Source organism: Anolis carolinensis, unplaced genomic scaffold, assembly GCF_035594765.1.
Source record: "Anolis carolinensis isolate JA03-04 unplaced genomic scaffold, rAnoCar3.1.pri scaffold_13, whole genome shotgun sequence".
Lineage (NCBI taxonomy): Eukaryota > Metazoa > Chordata > Lepidosauria > Squamata > Dactyloidae > Anolis > Anolis carolinensis.
In genome coordinates this window covers 12922543-12937731 of record NW_026943824.1, presented here as the reverse complement: position 1 = coordinate 12937731, position 15189 = coordinate 12922543, and the positions used below count along the sequence as shown (strand labels likewise).

Genomic DNA, 15189 nt, shown 5'->3' with positions numbered 1-15189 from the left:
GGTGCCCAGAATTGGACACAGTGTGATTCCAGGTGTGGTCTGACCAAGGCAGAATAGAGGGGAGCAGGACTTCCCTGGATCTAGACGCTATACCCCTATTGATGCAGGCCAGAATCCCACTGGCTTTTTTAGCTGCCGCATCACATTGTTGGCTCATGTTCATCTTCCTCCCCACGAGGACTCCAAGGTCTTTTTCGCACACACGGCTGTCAAGCCAGGCATCGTCCCCCATTCTGTATCTTTGATTTCCATTTTTTTCTGCCAAAGTGAAGTCTCTTGCATTTGTCCCTGTTGAACTTCCTTTTGTTAGTTTCGGCCCATCTCTCTAGTCTGTCAAGATCGTTTTGAATTCTGCTCCTGTCTTCTGGAGTGTTAGCTATCCCTCCCAGTTTTGTGTTGTCTGCAAACTTGATGATCGTGCCTTCTAACCCTTCGATCATCATCAAGAAGTAAACTTCTTCTGATTTCCTGGCTGCAGTGATCTTCGCGCCTAGAAATATAAAGTCTGTCACTGCCTCCACATTTTCTCCTTCTATTTGCCAGTTATCAATTGGTCTGGTTGCCATGATCTTGGTTTTCTTGATGTTTAACTGCACTCGGCTTTTGCACTTTCTTCTTTCTTTCCCCTTGGTGATAAGGCTCCTCAGCTCTTCCTCGCTTTCAGCCATCAGAGTGGTATCATCTGCATATAAGGTTGTTAATGTTTCTTCCAGCAATTTTAACTCCGGCCTTGTATTCCTCAAGCATGATGTGTTCTGCGTACAAGTTGAATAGGGAGGGTGAGAGGATGCAGCCCTGATGTCCGCACTCCTTTCCCAATCTGGAACCAGTCTGTTCTTCCGTGGTCTGTTCTGACTGTGGCTATTTGGTCTTTATACAGATTTCTCAGGAGACAGACAAGGGGACTTGGTCTCCCCAGACCACCAAGAACATGCCATAGTTTATTATGATCCACACAGTCGAAGGCTTTAGAATAGTCAATAAAGCAGAAGTAGATGTTTTTCTGAAACTCCCTGGCTTCCTCCATTATCCAGCATCTGGATATTGGCAATTTGGTCTCTCGTTCCTCTGCCTTTTCTGGCAATGATTAGGAGGTTTAAATGTTTGTGTTGTTGAAGGCTTTCATGGCTGGGATCACAGGGTTGTATGTTTTCCGGGCTGTATGGCCATGTTCTAGAAGTATTCTCTCCTGACGTTTCGCCCTCATCTATGGCAGGCATCCTCAGAGGTTGTGAGGTATGGAGAAACTCAGCAAGGAAGGTTTATATATATCTGTGGAAAGTCCAGGGTGAGAGAAGAACTCTTGTCAGTTGGAGGCCAGTGTGAATGTTGTAGTTAATCAACTTAATTAGCATTGAATAGCTTCATCTCCTGGCTTCCTGCCTGGGGGCATCCTTTGTTAGCTGCCCCTGGTTCCCATGTCTGGAATTGTTTACTGTTTTGATTTTTGAACAAAATCTGGCTACCAGTATTAAAAAACTCAAAAATCAGAACAGTAAATAGGAAGCAACACTCTGAAAACAGAGGAGTTCCAGACATGGGAACCAGGGGCACAGGTTTCCACAGATATATATATAAACCTTCCTTGTTTACAGGGTTGTTGTATGTCTTTCGGGCTGTGTGGCCATGTTCCAGAAGTATTCTCTCCTGAAGTTTCGCCCACATCTATGGCAGGCATCCTCAGAGGTTGTGATATCCATACCTCACAACCTCTGAGGATGCCTGCCATAGATGTGGGCGAAACTTCAGGAGAGAATACTTCTGGAACATGGCCACACAGCCCGAAAGACATACAACAACCCTGGTTTAAATGTTTGTGTGCGCAGTAAATTGTCCATAGGGCAGAAGGTGGCGCCATGCTCCCGTTCCCATTTTCTCATTTAGAGGGGTTTTCTGTTTTACAACACAACTCCCAAATTCTAATTTAAGATATATTAAAATGGAGATTGTGAGGACATAGGAAACCCCAAAGAATTTAGGAGCCTCTTTGGGTCATTTTAACAAGAAGAAGAAGAGGAGGAGGAGTTAGTATTTATACACATTTTAATATGAGCTGCAAGGAGAGACAGACACTAAATTGTTGTTGTTGTTCTTTATTATCCACCTATCCTTTTGCAGCTCATATTAAATATATATAATTACCAAGTTGGGATCTGAAGTCTTTGTATATAAATTCAAAGTTGGGAGTCTTACAAACTCTCGAGCCCTCTCTGCCATGAAGTGCATTGCTAAATTACATCTCCCAGTGGTGTCAAACTGCATTAATTCTACAATATAGACATACCTGTGGAGCCTGGGGTCCTTTCCCCCACCAAACGCCCATTTAGTTTCATAGATAAATCTGTTAGTAAATAGCAAAAGCACATGTGTTTCCTGTGTGTGTAGGCTGAGATTGTTCTCAAACTTTAGGGTGATGTAAAACTCCCAAAGAAACTCCCTAGAAATCTATATATATAAAAGGGTAATTAAATTTCGGCCTAGGACAAAACAACAAAACTACACATCCCAGAAACACTAAACTTGGCAGCACAACCCCTCATCCATGCCTCTACGTTCATACAACAAAAAGAAAAGAAAAATAAAGTCCTAATTAGAGGGAGAGGAATAATTGTTTTTATCCAATTGCTGCCAGTTAGAAGGCTAAGCTCCACCCACTTGGTCTCCTAGCAACCCACTCAGCCCAGGGGACAGGCAGAGTTAGGCCTCACTTAGGCCTCTTCCACACTGCCTATAAAATACAGATTATCTGATTTTAACTGGATTAGATGGCAGTGTAGACTCAAGGCCCTTCCACACAGCTATATAACCCATTTAATGTAAGGTAAAACCTTTACCCTTTACCTTAACTACCACCAATTCCTCAATACTTTATTTCCCATACCACCATACATCGCCACAGCAACGCGTGGCCGGGCACAGCTAATAACAATAATAATAATAATAATAATAATAATAATAATAATAATAATAATAATAATAATAATAAACATCACACAGTCCTAAATGCTTGGGAAGTGTTCGACTTGTGATTTTGTGATATGAAATCCAGCATATCTATCTTGTTTGCTATGTCATACTATGTCTTTGTGTCAATAATAATAATATCCTCTTCCCAACCAAACAATATTGATGAAGCTCAAATAATAACAATAATAATACTGTAATAATAATAATTTCCCAGCCAAACAATATAGACGAGGAGCATATAACAACAACAATAAATGTCTTCCCAAGCAAACCATATAGATGAAGATCAAATGATAATATAGTAATAACTAGCTGTGCCCGGCCACGCGTTGCTGTGGCGAAGTCTGGTGGTATGGGAAATAAAGTATTGAGGAATTGCTGGTAGTTAAGGTGAAGGGTAAACGTTTTTCCCTGACATTAAGTCCAGTCGTGTCTGAGTCTGGGGGTAGGTGCTCATCTCCATTTGTAAGCCGAGGAGCTGGTGTTGTCCATAGACTCCTCCAAGGTCATGTGGCTGGCATGACTGTATGGACTGCTGTTACCTTCCCACCGGAGCAGTACCTATTCATTTGCATGTTTTTGAACTTCTGGGTTGGCAGAAGCTGGGGCTAACAGTGGGGGCTCTCTCTGCTCCCCCAATTCAAACCTATGGCCTTTCGGTCCAGAAGTTCAGCAGCTCAGAGTAGTGGTGTTTGCAATATTTTACGTGCTTGTACTGTCTGTGGCCCTCAGAAAACAGAGAATTTGCCAGAGTTTGGTGATGGGAATACTTTGGTGGAAGGTGCTAGCTGACCCAGATTGTTTCCTGGATGGAATTCGTGTGTTGTCAGAGTGTTGTTGTTTATTTACTGTCCTGAGATGAGAGAGTGATGAGCACGGAATGGCCTTGTAGGTTCAAAGCTTGGCTGTTTCCCTGTCTGGGGGGGGGGGGGAATCCTTTTGTGAGATGTGTTAGGTGGCCCTGATTGTTTCCTTGATGGGGGGCCTTTAGTTTTGTTGTTTTGCCCGGTGGAGCGATGCCATTCTCCTTTTATATATACAGATAATATCTTCCCGACCAAACAGTGTAGATGAAGATCAAAACATAACAATAATATTATGATAATAATATTTCCCCAAGCAAACAATAAAGATTAATACAGTAGAGTCTCGCTTATCCAACGTAAACGGGCCGGCAGAACGTTGGATAAGCGAATATGTTGGATAATAAAGAGAGATTAATTAAAAGCCTATTAAACATTAAATTAGGTTATGATTTTACAAATTAAGCACCAAAACATCATGTTACAGTAGAGTCTCACTTATCCAACATAAACAGGCCAGCAAAACGTTGGATAAGTGAATATGTTGGATAATAAGGAAAAATTAAGGAAGAGCCTATTAAACATCAAATTAGGTTATGATTTTACAAATTAAGCACCAAAACATCATGTTACAGTAGATTCTCACTTATCCAACATAAACAGGCCAGCAAAACGTTGGATAAGTGAATATGTTGGATAATAAGGAAAGATTAAGGAAGAGCCTATTAAACATCATATTAGGTTATGATTTTACAAATTAAGCACCAAAACATCATGTTATACAACAAATTTGACAGAAAAAGTAGTTCAATACACAGTAATGCTATGTAGTAATTATTGTATTTACAAATTTAGCACCCAAATATCATGATATATTGAAAACATTGACTACAAAAATGCGTTGGATAATCCAGAACGTTGGATAAATGAATGTTGGATAAGTGAGACTCTACTGTATACAACAAATTTGACAGAAAAAGTAGTTCAATACACAGTAATGCTATGTAGTAATCACTGTATTTACGAATTTAGCACCAAAATATCATGATGTATTGAAAACACTGACTACAAAAATGTGTTGGATAATCCAGAACGTTGGATAAGCGAGAGTTGGATAAGTGAGACTCTACTGTAATACCTTTCCAACCAAACAATATAGATGAGGGGCATATAACAACAACAACAATAATAATTAATGTAGTAGTAATAATAACAATAACAACAACAATCCCAACCAAACAACATAGCATTGTACCTTTTTCTCTGTCCTATATCCCTCTTTCTGTAGGTGTAGACACGCATGTGCATCGGATTTGCAACCGGTTGAAGTGGACCAAGAAGGAAACCAAACTCCCCGAGGAGACAAGGCAAGCCTTGGAAGAATGGCTGCCCAGGTAAGCCCAATGGAGTGTTTGTACATAGAATCATAAAGTTGGAAGGGACCTCATATCATATCTCCCCCCCCCCCCCGCCCCCAGAATTATAAGTGGAAAAGTGTGTATCTATATTATATAAGATGTAACATGAGCACCTTCTTGTCCTATTTTGATGGATTCTTTTCAATTAATTGAGCTCGAGGATGCGGACAAGGTGCTTGGAGAGGCGAGGGCCACTACCTGCATCCTAGACCCCTGCCCATCCTGGCTGGTGAGAGAAGCCAGAGGGGGATTGGCCGAGTGGGTGAAGGTGGTGGTGAATGCCTCCCTTAGGACGGCATTTTTCCAGCGAGCTTCAAATTGGCTGTGATCAAACCGCTGTTGAAAAAGCCATCACTGGACCCCACTCAATTGGAGAACTATCGGCTGATTTCCAATCTCCCCTTTTTGGGCAAGGTCGTGGAACGGGTGGTGGCAGCGCAACTCCAGGCATTCTTGGTAGATGCTGATATTCTAGATCCGGCACAGTCTGGCTTCAGGCCGGGGCATGGCACCGAGACAGCCTTGGTCGCCTTAGTCGATGATCGAACTGGACAAGGGGAGTGTGTCCTTGCTGGTTCTGCTGGACCTCTCAGCGGCCTTCGATACCGTTGACCACGGTATCCTTCTGGGACGACTCGCCGGGTTGGGCATTGGAGGCACTGTTCTGCAGTGGCTCCGGTCCTTCCTGGAGGGTCGGTCCCAGATGGTGTCACTGGGGGACACCTGCTCGGCTCCACAGCCATTGTCCTGTGGGGTCCCCGCAGGGGTCGATATTGTCCCCCATGTTGTTTAACATCTACATGAAGCCGCTGGGAGAGATCATCCGGAGTTTCGGGGTGAGGTGTCATCTGTACGCAGATGATTTCCAGCTCTGTCACTCCTTCCCACCTGTCACTAAGGAGGCTGTCCAGGTCCTGAACCGGTGTCTGGCCGCTGTGTCGGACTGGATGAGGGCCAATAAATTGAAACTGAATCCAGACAAGACGGAGGTCCTCCTGGTTAGTCGCAAGGCTGAACAGGGAATAGGGTTCCAGCCTGTGTTGGACGGGGTCGCACTCCCCCTAAAGACGCAGGTTCACAGTCTGGGGGTCCTCCTGGACTCATCGCTGAGCCTGGAGCCTCAGGTTTCAGCGGTGGCCGGGAGAGCCTTCGCACAACTCCGCCTCGTGCGCCAGCTGCGCCCGTTCCTTGGGAGGTCTGACTTGGCCACGGTGGTCCACGCTCTGGTCACATCCCGGCTGGATTACTGCAACGCACGCTACGTGGGGCTGCCTTTGAAGATGGCCCGGAAGCTCCAGCTGGTGCAGCGGGCGGCAGCCAGGTTAATAACGGGAGCGGCTTACAGGGAGCGTACAACCCCCCTGCTAAGCCAGCTCCACTGGCTGCCGATATGCTACCGAGCCCAATTCAAAGTGCTGGTTTTGACCTACAAAGCCCTAAACGGTTCTGGTCCTGCCTATCTATCCGAACGTATCTCCTCCTATGAGCCCGTTAGAACCTTAAGATCTTCCGGGGAGGCCCTGCTCTCGATCCCACCTGCCTCGCAGGCGCGGCTGGTGGGGACGAGGGACAGGGCCTTCTCGGTGGTGGCTCCTCGGCTGTGGAACTCCCTCCCCAGCGATATCCGGCAAACCCCATCCCTCCTGGGATTTAGAAGAAAACTAAAAACTTGGCTCTGCGCCCAGGCATTCAGCGAATAAGCTCATTGGCTGTTGTAATCGGGTCGCAAATCTGTAATTGTAGCAGTAGTGAATGACAGGATGGTGCAATATCGCTGCCTTGCAGCATTTTAATTTTTGTATACTTTTTATCATGTTTTGTTTTGTTTTATAGTATATTTGTTGCTGGCCCTCATGGCAGAATGTAAGCCGCTCTGAGTCCTCTCGGGGAGAAGGGTGGGGTATAAATGCATGCAATAAATAAATAAGTTTTTAAGAATTATAAGTGGAAAAGTGTGTATATATCTATACACCCTATAATATATGTATTCTTCCATCTTTATCGGCCCCATAGGGAGCTCTGGAGCGAGATCAACTGGCTGCTGGTTGGGTTTGGCCAGCAAACCTGCTTGCCCGTCGGCCCCCGCTGCAGCCAATGTCTCAACAAGGAGATCTGCCCGGCTTCCAGGAAACGCTGAAGACGCAAAACAGGGAATGGCGATTCCATGAAGATGTATTCGGACTTTCATTCGGGAACAGGAGTCTTGAATCAGAGGGGATGGAATCGTATAGCCTTCCAGATGGGGTTGGACTACAATTCCCAACGCTCCTCCCTGGCTGGGGATGATGGGAGTTGCAGTCCAAGCTCTGGAAGGCCATATGGCTAGGCTAATCCCAATTGTTTAGCCTGTATAGACAAGAATAGTTGGTCCCCATTTAATCAGTGGCCCTTAATGGCTTTTCTTGGGTTGGAAATATGGCCAGGGAGAGGCAAAATGAGGGCATCTCTTCCTCTGAGTATAATATAAGTGCCACAGACTCACTAAAATCGAAAAAAGGAGTTGATTTAGCTTGCTGCGAAACAATATTGGGCAACTTATGGGGAACTCATTGGCTTTTTGGGTGACTACCATGTGCATACTTTTCCTCCCTTCCTAAGAAATGTTTGCAGATCCTGGAATTCCCCATTCAAATGCTAATAAGTTGGTTGCTAGGCAGGAATCAAAAAAGGGGGCACCCATGGAAAATAGGTGCAAATCATATGGCTCAAAGTAGGAATTGTTCGGCTAAACCAAGAGCAGAAATTATTGTTAATTTTCCAGTCCTGTTGGGTTGCAATTCCCAGCAGTGAGGAATGATGGGCTTTGCAGCCCCTCAAGTCATTCCCAAACATTGGAGAGAACCTTAAATAAATCCCAATCTATTTTTCTATAATAATCTTTTGCCATGCCTTACCAGTCGTCTTGGATCGCAACCCCCAGCAGCCCCAAATGGTGAGGAATTATGGGTGTTGCAGTCCCATTTGAGAGAATGGCATTCACCTTACACTGTTCTTCCTATAATAAACACTAGCTTTGCCCGGCCACGCGTTGCTGTGGCTTATGCTTTCAGAGTGTTGCTCTTTATTTACTGTCCTGATTTTAGAGATTATATTGTTCTGTATTATTATTAATCGCTTTGAATGCGATTTCCTGCTTCTTAGCAGAATGGGGGTTGGACTGGATGGCCCATGAGGTCTCTTCCAGCTCTACTATTCTATGATTCTATATCACAGTAATTATTACATATTATATTTATAATCTTATACTAGCTGTGCCCGGCCACGCGTTGCTGTGGCGAAGAATGGTGGTATGGGAAATAAAGTATTGAGGAATTGGTGGTAGTTAAGGTAAAGGGTAAACGTTTTCCCCTGACGTTAAGTCCAGTCATGTCTGATTCTGGGGGTTGGTGCTCATCTTCATTTCTAAGCCGAAGAGCCGTCGTTGTCTGTAGACTCCTCCAAGGTCATGTGGGATGACTGCATGGAGCAGCGTTACCTTCCCACCGGAGCAGTACCTATTGATGCACTCACATTTACATGTTTTTGAACTTCTGGGTTGGCAGTAGCTGGGGCTAACAGTGGGGGCTCTGTCAGTTCCCCCAATTCAAACCTGCGGCCTTTCGGTCCAGAAGTTCAGCAGCTCAGCGCTTTAACATGCTGTGCCATCAGGGGACATTATTTCCTAAAGGTTGTGAATATACAATATTTCTGATTGTTGTTTTTTTTTTGTCTGTTGGAGGCAAGTATGAATGCTGCAATTAGGAAAAATGATTAGGATGTAATGGCCTTGCAGATTTAAAGCCTAGCTGTTTCCTCCCTGAGTGATTTTTTTTTGTTGGGAGGTGTTAGCTGGCCATGATTGTTTCCTGTCTGGAATTACCTTGTTTTCAGAGTGGTGTTGTTTGCGATATTTTATATGCTTCTACTGTCTGTGGCCCTGAGAAAACAGAGGATTGGCCAGACTTTGATGATGGGAATCCTTTGTTGGGAGGTGTTAGCTGGCCCTGATTGTTTTCTGTGTGGAATTCCCCTATTTTCAGAGTGTTGTTCTTTATTTAGTGTTCTGATTTTAGAGATTGTATTGTTCTGTTTTATTATACCACATTAATTTTTATATATTCTGATTTTAGTGTTTTTGAATACTTGGAGCCAGATTGTATTCATTTTCACGGTTGACCGCAACACAATAATAATAATAATAATAATAATAATAATAATAATAATAATAATAATAATAATAGTAAGGATAGTAATGATAGTAATAATAATGACTTTGGTAATACATAGTGCTTCACTGCCTTCTCAGCTTCCTTTCTGGAAGAATCCTTTCTTGGGAGGTGTTAGCTGGCCCTGATTGTTTCCTTTGTGGAATTTCCAATTTCCTTGCTTTATTTACTTTCTTTATTTCTTTATTACTGTCCTGGTTTTAGAGATTATATTGTTCTGCATTATTCTATCCTAGAAATTATTTCATATCAAAGTAGATATTACCACAGTAATTATTTCATATTACAGTAGAATCTCACTTATCCAACATTCGATTATACAATGTTCTGGATTATCCAACACAGTCTGCCTTTTCATAATCAATGTTTTTGTAGTCAGTGTTTCAAATTCATTGTGATATTTTACTGGTAAATTTGTAAATACAGTACAGTAGAGTCTCACTTATCCAACATAAGTGGGCTGGCAAAATGTTGGATAACCGAATATGTTGTATAATAAGGAGGCATTAAGGAAAAGCCTATTAAATATCAAAATAGGTTATGATTTTACAAATGAAACACCAAAACATCATGTTAGACAACAAATTTGGCAGAAAAAGTAGTTCAATACGCAGTAATGCTATGTAGTAATTACTGTATTTATGAATTTAGCAATATATCATGATATATTGAAAACATTGACTACAAAAATGCGTTGGAGAACGTTGGATAAGCGAGTGTTGGATAAGTGAGACTCTACTGTAATTACTACATAGCATTACTGCGCATGGAACTACCTTTTCTGTCAAATTTGTTGTATAATATGATGTTTTGATGCTTAATTTGTATAACGATTACCTAATTTGATGTTTAATCAGCTTTTCCTGAATCCCTTCTTATTATCCAATATATTTACTTATCCTGCCGGCCTGTTTATGTTGGATAAGTGAGAGTCTACTGTATATTGATCATCTTATATTATCTGCTTAGAACTGGATTATATGAGGCCCCTTCTTCACAGTTGTATAAAATGCACACTGAAGTGGATTATATGGAAGTGTGGAGTCAAGATAATCCAGTGCAAAGCAGATAATATAAGATTATAAATGGGTTATATAGCTGTGTGGAAGGGCCTTGAGTCTACACTGCCATATAATCCAGTGCAAATTAGATAATCTGTGGAAGAAGCCTAAGTGAGGCCTAAATTTGCCTGTCCCCTAACTGAAACCTGGCTGTCCCTTGGTTGCTAGGCAACGAAGTGGGCAGAGATTAGCCCTCTAAACTGGCAGCAATTGGATAAAAACAATTATTGCTCTCGCTCTAATTAGGACTTTATTTTTCTTTTCTTTTTGTTGTATCAACCTAGAGGCGTGGATGATGGGTTGTGTTGTCAAATTTCGAGGTTGGGGGGCCTGTAGTTTTGTTGTTTTGTCCACTGCCCTGATGCCATCACTCTTTTATATATATAGATTATCTGTTTAGAACTGGATTATATGAGGCCCCTTCTTCACAGCTGTATAAAATGCACACTGAAGTGGATTATATGGCAGTGTGGAGTCAAGATAATCCAGTTCAAAGCAGATAATATAAGATTATAAATGAGTTATATAGCTGTGTGGAAGGGCCTTGAGTCTACACTGCCATATAATCCAGTGCAAATTAGATAATATGTGGAAGAGGCCTAAGTGAGGCCTAAGTCTGCCTGTCCCCTGGGCTGAGTTGGTTGCTAGGAGTGGGCAGAGATTGCTGCTCTAACAGGCAGCAATTGGATAAAAACAATTATTCCTTTCCCTCTAATTAGGACTTTTTCTTTTCTTTTTGTTGTATCAACCTAGAGGCGTGGATGATGGGTTGTGTTGTCAAATTTCGAGGTTGGGGTGCCTGTAGTTTTGTTGGTCGCCGTGATGCCATCACTCATTTTTATATATAGATTATGTTCTTTGTTAAACACTGTGTCTGCAATTATGTAAACTGTGTCTACACTGTTCAATTAATACAGTTTGATGCCACTTTGATGGCCATACAGCTCAATGCGATGACATCCTGGGGGTGGTAGTTTGCCGAAACTACGTCTCCCAGGATCCCATCACCTTGAGCCATGGCAGTTAAAAAGTGATACCAAACTGCATTAATTCTGCATTGTAGATGCATCAGTGCCAAGGAGAGAGTTGCAGGATTTTCAATACAGCAAACACCAGGAACGCTCTCTGTACATGGGAAACCTCTTTTTTATTACTGACATTTTAGTATACATTTATTTATTTTACACAATGCAATTAACAGCTCTTTATATAACTTTGCAATAGGTATCTAAGAAGTGCGGAAACAGAGGGTTAACTGTGCTTAGCGTTGGAACGTGCTTTTTTAAATCAGGAGGGGAAATAAATCATTTGGGATGCGGGATCGTTATATATTATTACTAGATGTGCCCGGCCACGCGTTGCTGTGGCGAAGTCTGGTAGTATTGGAAATAAAGTATTGAGGAATTGGTGGTAGTTAGATAAAGGGTCCCCTGGGCTGAGTGGGTTGCTAGGAGACCAAGTGGGTGGAGCTTAGCCTTCTAACTGGCAGCAATTGGATAAAAACAATTATTCCTCTCCCTCTAATTAGGACTTTATTTTTCGTTTCTTTTTGTTATATCAACCTGGAGGCGTGGATGATGGGTTGTGTTGTCAAATTTCGAGGTTGGGGGGGCCTTTAGTTTTGTTGGTTGCCGGGATTCCATCACTCTTTTATATATATATATATATAGATTATATTTGCGGATGAGTTTCCCGCAGGTATTTCGATCCTCAAAGCCATGCTCTCAACCCACGAAAGGGCTTCTGTGCTACTCTGAGTGCATCCACGCTGTCGAATTAACCCAGTTCGATACCACTTTTAACTGCCACTGGCTCAACACTATGCAATGTTGGGAGCTGTCCTTAGTGCTGAAGTATGTCTCCCAGGATCCCATAGCACTGGGCAGTTAAAGTGGTGCCAAACTGGATCAGTTCTACAGTGTAGGCAAACTTGGGCCCTCCGGGTGTTTTGGACTCCAACTCCCACAATTCCTAACAGCCTACCGGCTGTTAGGAATTGTGGGAGTTGGAGTCCAAAACACCCGGAGGGCCCAAGTTTGCCCATGCAAACCCTTCCAACGTTGCATTGTCTTAACATTTCAGCAAAATATTCTTCCAAAACTCTTTCCAAAGTGAGGATATTTTTTTTTGCTCAATCTCTTTGCAACACATAGAAATATGGAATTCATCATTCTAAGGCACCATATTCAACTTTACAAAATATACACATGCGTCGTCTCTTTGCTCTTAAAAAATATTGCTTTCCATTCTTTCATAAGCCAACATACATTGTCCACTTGGGCTCCACGTCAGGACTGCAAACGCTTGCTTTGAGTGCATCTACACTGTTGAGTTAATGCAGTTTTGCACCACTTTAACTCTTGTAACTCACTACTATGGAATCCTGGGAGCTGTCTTTTTACGATATCCTCAGCCTATGGAATACTCCCAATTTTCTTCAATTGCATGGCTCTTTTTGATGCATCTACACTGGATAAATAATGCGGGTTTGCACCACTTTAACTCCTGTAACACTACTATGGAATCCCGGGAGCTGTATTTTTACGATATCCTCAGCCTATGGAACACTCCCAATTTTCTTCAATTATATGGCTCTTTTCAGTGCCATCTACACTGAATAAATAATGCGGGTTTGCACCACTTTAATTCCCATAACTCAGTGCTATGGAATCCCATATTTTTACGATGTCCTGTGCCTATGGAATACTCCCAGTATTCCATAGCATTGAGTTACATGAGTTAAAGTGGTCCAAGACGGCATTATTTCCCCAGTGTAGATACACCAAAAAGAGCCATACAATTGAAGAAAATTGGGAGTATTCCACAGGCTCAGTGGTGCAAAACTGCATTATTTCCCCAGTGTAGATGCACCAAAAAGAGCCATACAATTGAAGAAAATTGGGAGTATTCCACAGGCTCAGTGGTCCAAAACTGCATTATTTCCCCAGTGTAGATGCACCAAAAAGAGCCATACAATTAAAAAAAATGGGAGTATTCTATAAGCTCAAGTGGTCCAAAACTGCATTATTTCCCCAGTGTAGATGCACCAAAAAGAGCCATACAATTGAAAAAAATGGGAGTATTCTATAAGCTCAAGTGGTCCAAAACTGCATTATTTCCCCAGTGTAGATGCACCAAAAAGAGCCATACAATTGGAGACAAATCTTCCATATTTTTTACTATTTTGCATATTATCTTCTCACTGATAACTCTTGCAATTCTGCAATTTTTGTAAAGTAAGGGTGCATCTGCACTATATAATTAATGCAGTTTAGCCCCACTTTAAGTGCAGAATCTCCAAACAGACAGGAAGGGGCCTCAGTTTCCAACAGACTTCAGATGCTTGCTATAGATATAGGTGACCTCTGAGGATGCTTGCCATAGATGTGGGCGAAATGTCAGGAGAGAATGCTTCTAGAACATGGCCAGAATTCACATGCTTAATGCTATGGAATCCAGGGAGTTGTAGTCTATCTTTCTCCTTCTCTGCTTAACCACAACTCCCAGGATGCTGCAGATTCGAACCACGGCACTTAAAGTGGTATCGAACTGCGTTAATTCCACGGTGTAGGTGCCCGCTGAGATAAATACAACCAGACAAGATGCAAAGGGAAATAATTCTGCTTTCTTATAGAAAGGACTGCATATGGATTAAATCGTATTTTCCCCTCCTGTAAGGGAGATGATGATGATAATAATAATAATAATCCAGAATTGGACCCAATGTGAAAATTCACAAATCATGGAATGCTTAAATCAGACTATCGATGAGGATGTTCACACTGTAGCCCAGGCCTGGGCAAACTTGGGCCCTCCAGGTGTTTTGGACTACAACTCCCACAATTCCTAACAGCCTACCGGCTGTTAGGAATTGTGGGAGTTGTAGTCCAAAACACCTGGAGGGCCCAAGTTTGCCCAGGCCTGTTGTAGCCCCATAGCAATATAAGGAAATCTATATATCTATATATATGCTTTTGTTTGTGATATAAAAAATATTGAGGATGCCTAAAAGAAAGAGAGGAAGAAATACAATCAATAGTATAAAAATGGCCCTGTAAATAATATATTCTAAATATTGCGAGTTAAGTGATCCCAACATGAGAAGGAAATGCAAGTATTTCTGCCTTTGCTGGTTGCTACTCTTGAAGACTCAGCTACGTTTAAGTCTGTCCTTTCTTTCTTTCGTTCATTCATTCATTCCTTCATTTGCTCCTTCTTTCTCTTTGTGTTTCCACATTAGTTCCATAAGAAGCCTGGAAAAATAAAACATCTGCCTTGAGCTGCTGTGGGTTTTCTAGGCTGTAAGGCCATGTTCCAGAAGCATTCTCTCCTGACGTTTTGCCCACATCTATGGCAGGCATCCCAAGAGGTTGTGAGGTCTGTTGGAAACTAAGCAAGTGTGGTTTATAATGTCCAGGGTGGCAGAAAGAACTCTTGTTTGTTTGAGGCAAGTGTGAATGTTGCCATTGGCCACCTTGGTCAGCATTGGATAGCCTTGCAGCTTCAAAGCCTGGCTGCTTCCTGCCTGGGGGGGATCCTTTGTTGGGAGGTGTTAGCTGGCCCTGGTTGTTTCCTGCCTGGAATTCTCCTGTTTTTAGAGTGTTGCTCTTTATTTGCTGTCCTGATTTTAGAGTTTTTAATTTATTTTTATTGTTCTTTATTTATTGCCCTGATTTTAGAGTTTTTCAACCTAAAGGAGGAAACCATGAAAATAAACAAAATCCGTCTGCCAGTA

General features: G+C 42.3%; 1 protein-coding gene across 5 annotated transcripts in view; it reads left to right on the top strand.

Annotated features, from left to right (window-relative positions):
- Positions 1–15189, top strand: part of nthl1 (nth like DNA glycosylase 1) — a 76387-nt gene that overhangs the window by 25060 nt on the left and 36138 nt on the right. For 3 of the 5 annotated variants that reach the window (XM_062964303.1, XM_062964299.1, XM_062964302.1), the window contains exon 5: positions 5059–5164. In XM_062964303.1, coding sequence (XP_062820373.1) covers positions 5059–5164 — 106 coding nt within the window. Of the gene's footprint in view, positions 1–5058; positions 5165–7170; positions 13610–15189 lie in introns of those variants that run through there. The other 2 variants (XM_062964298.1, XM_062964300.1) reach the window with 2 other exon arrangements.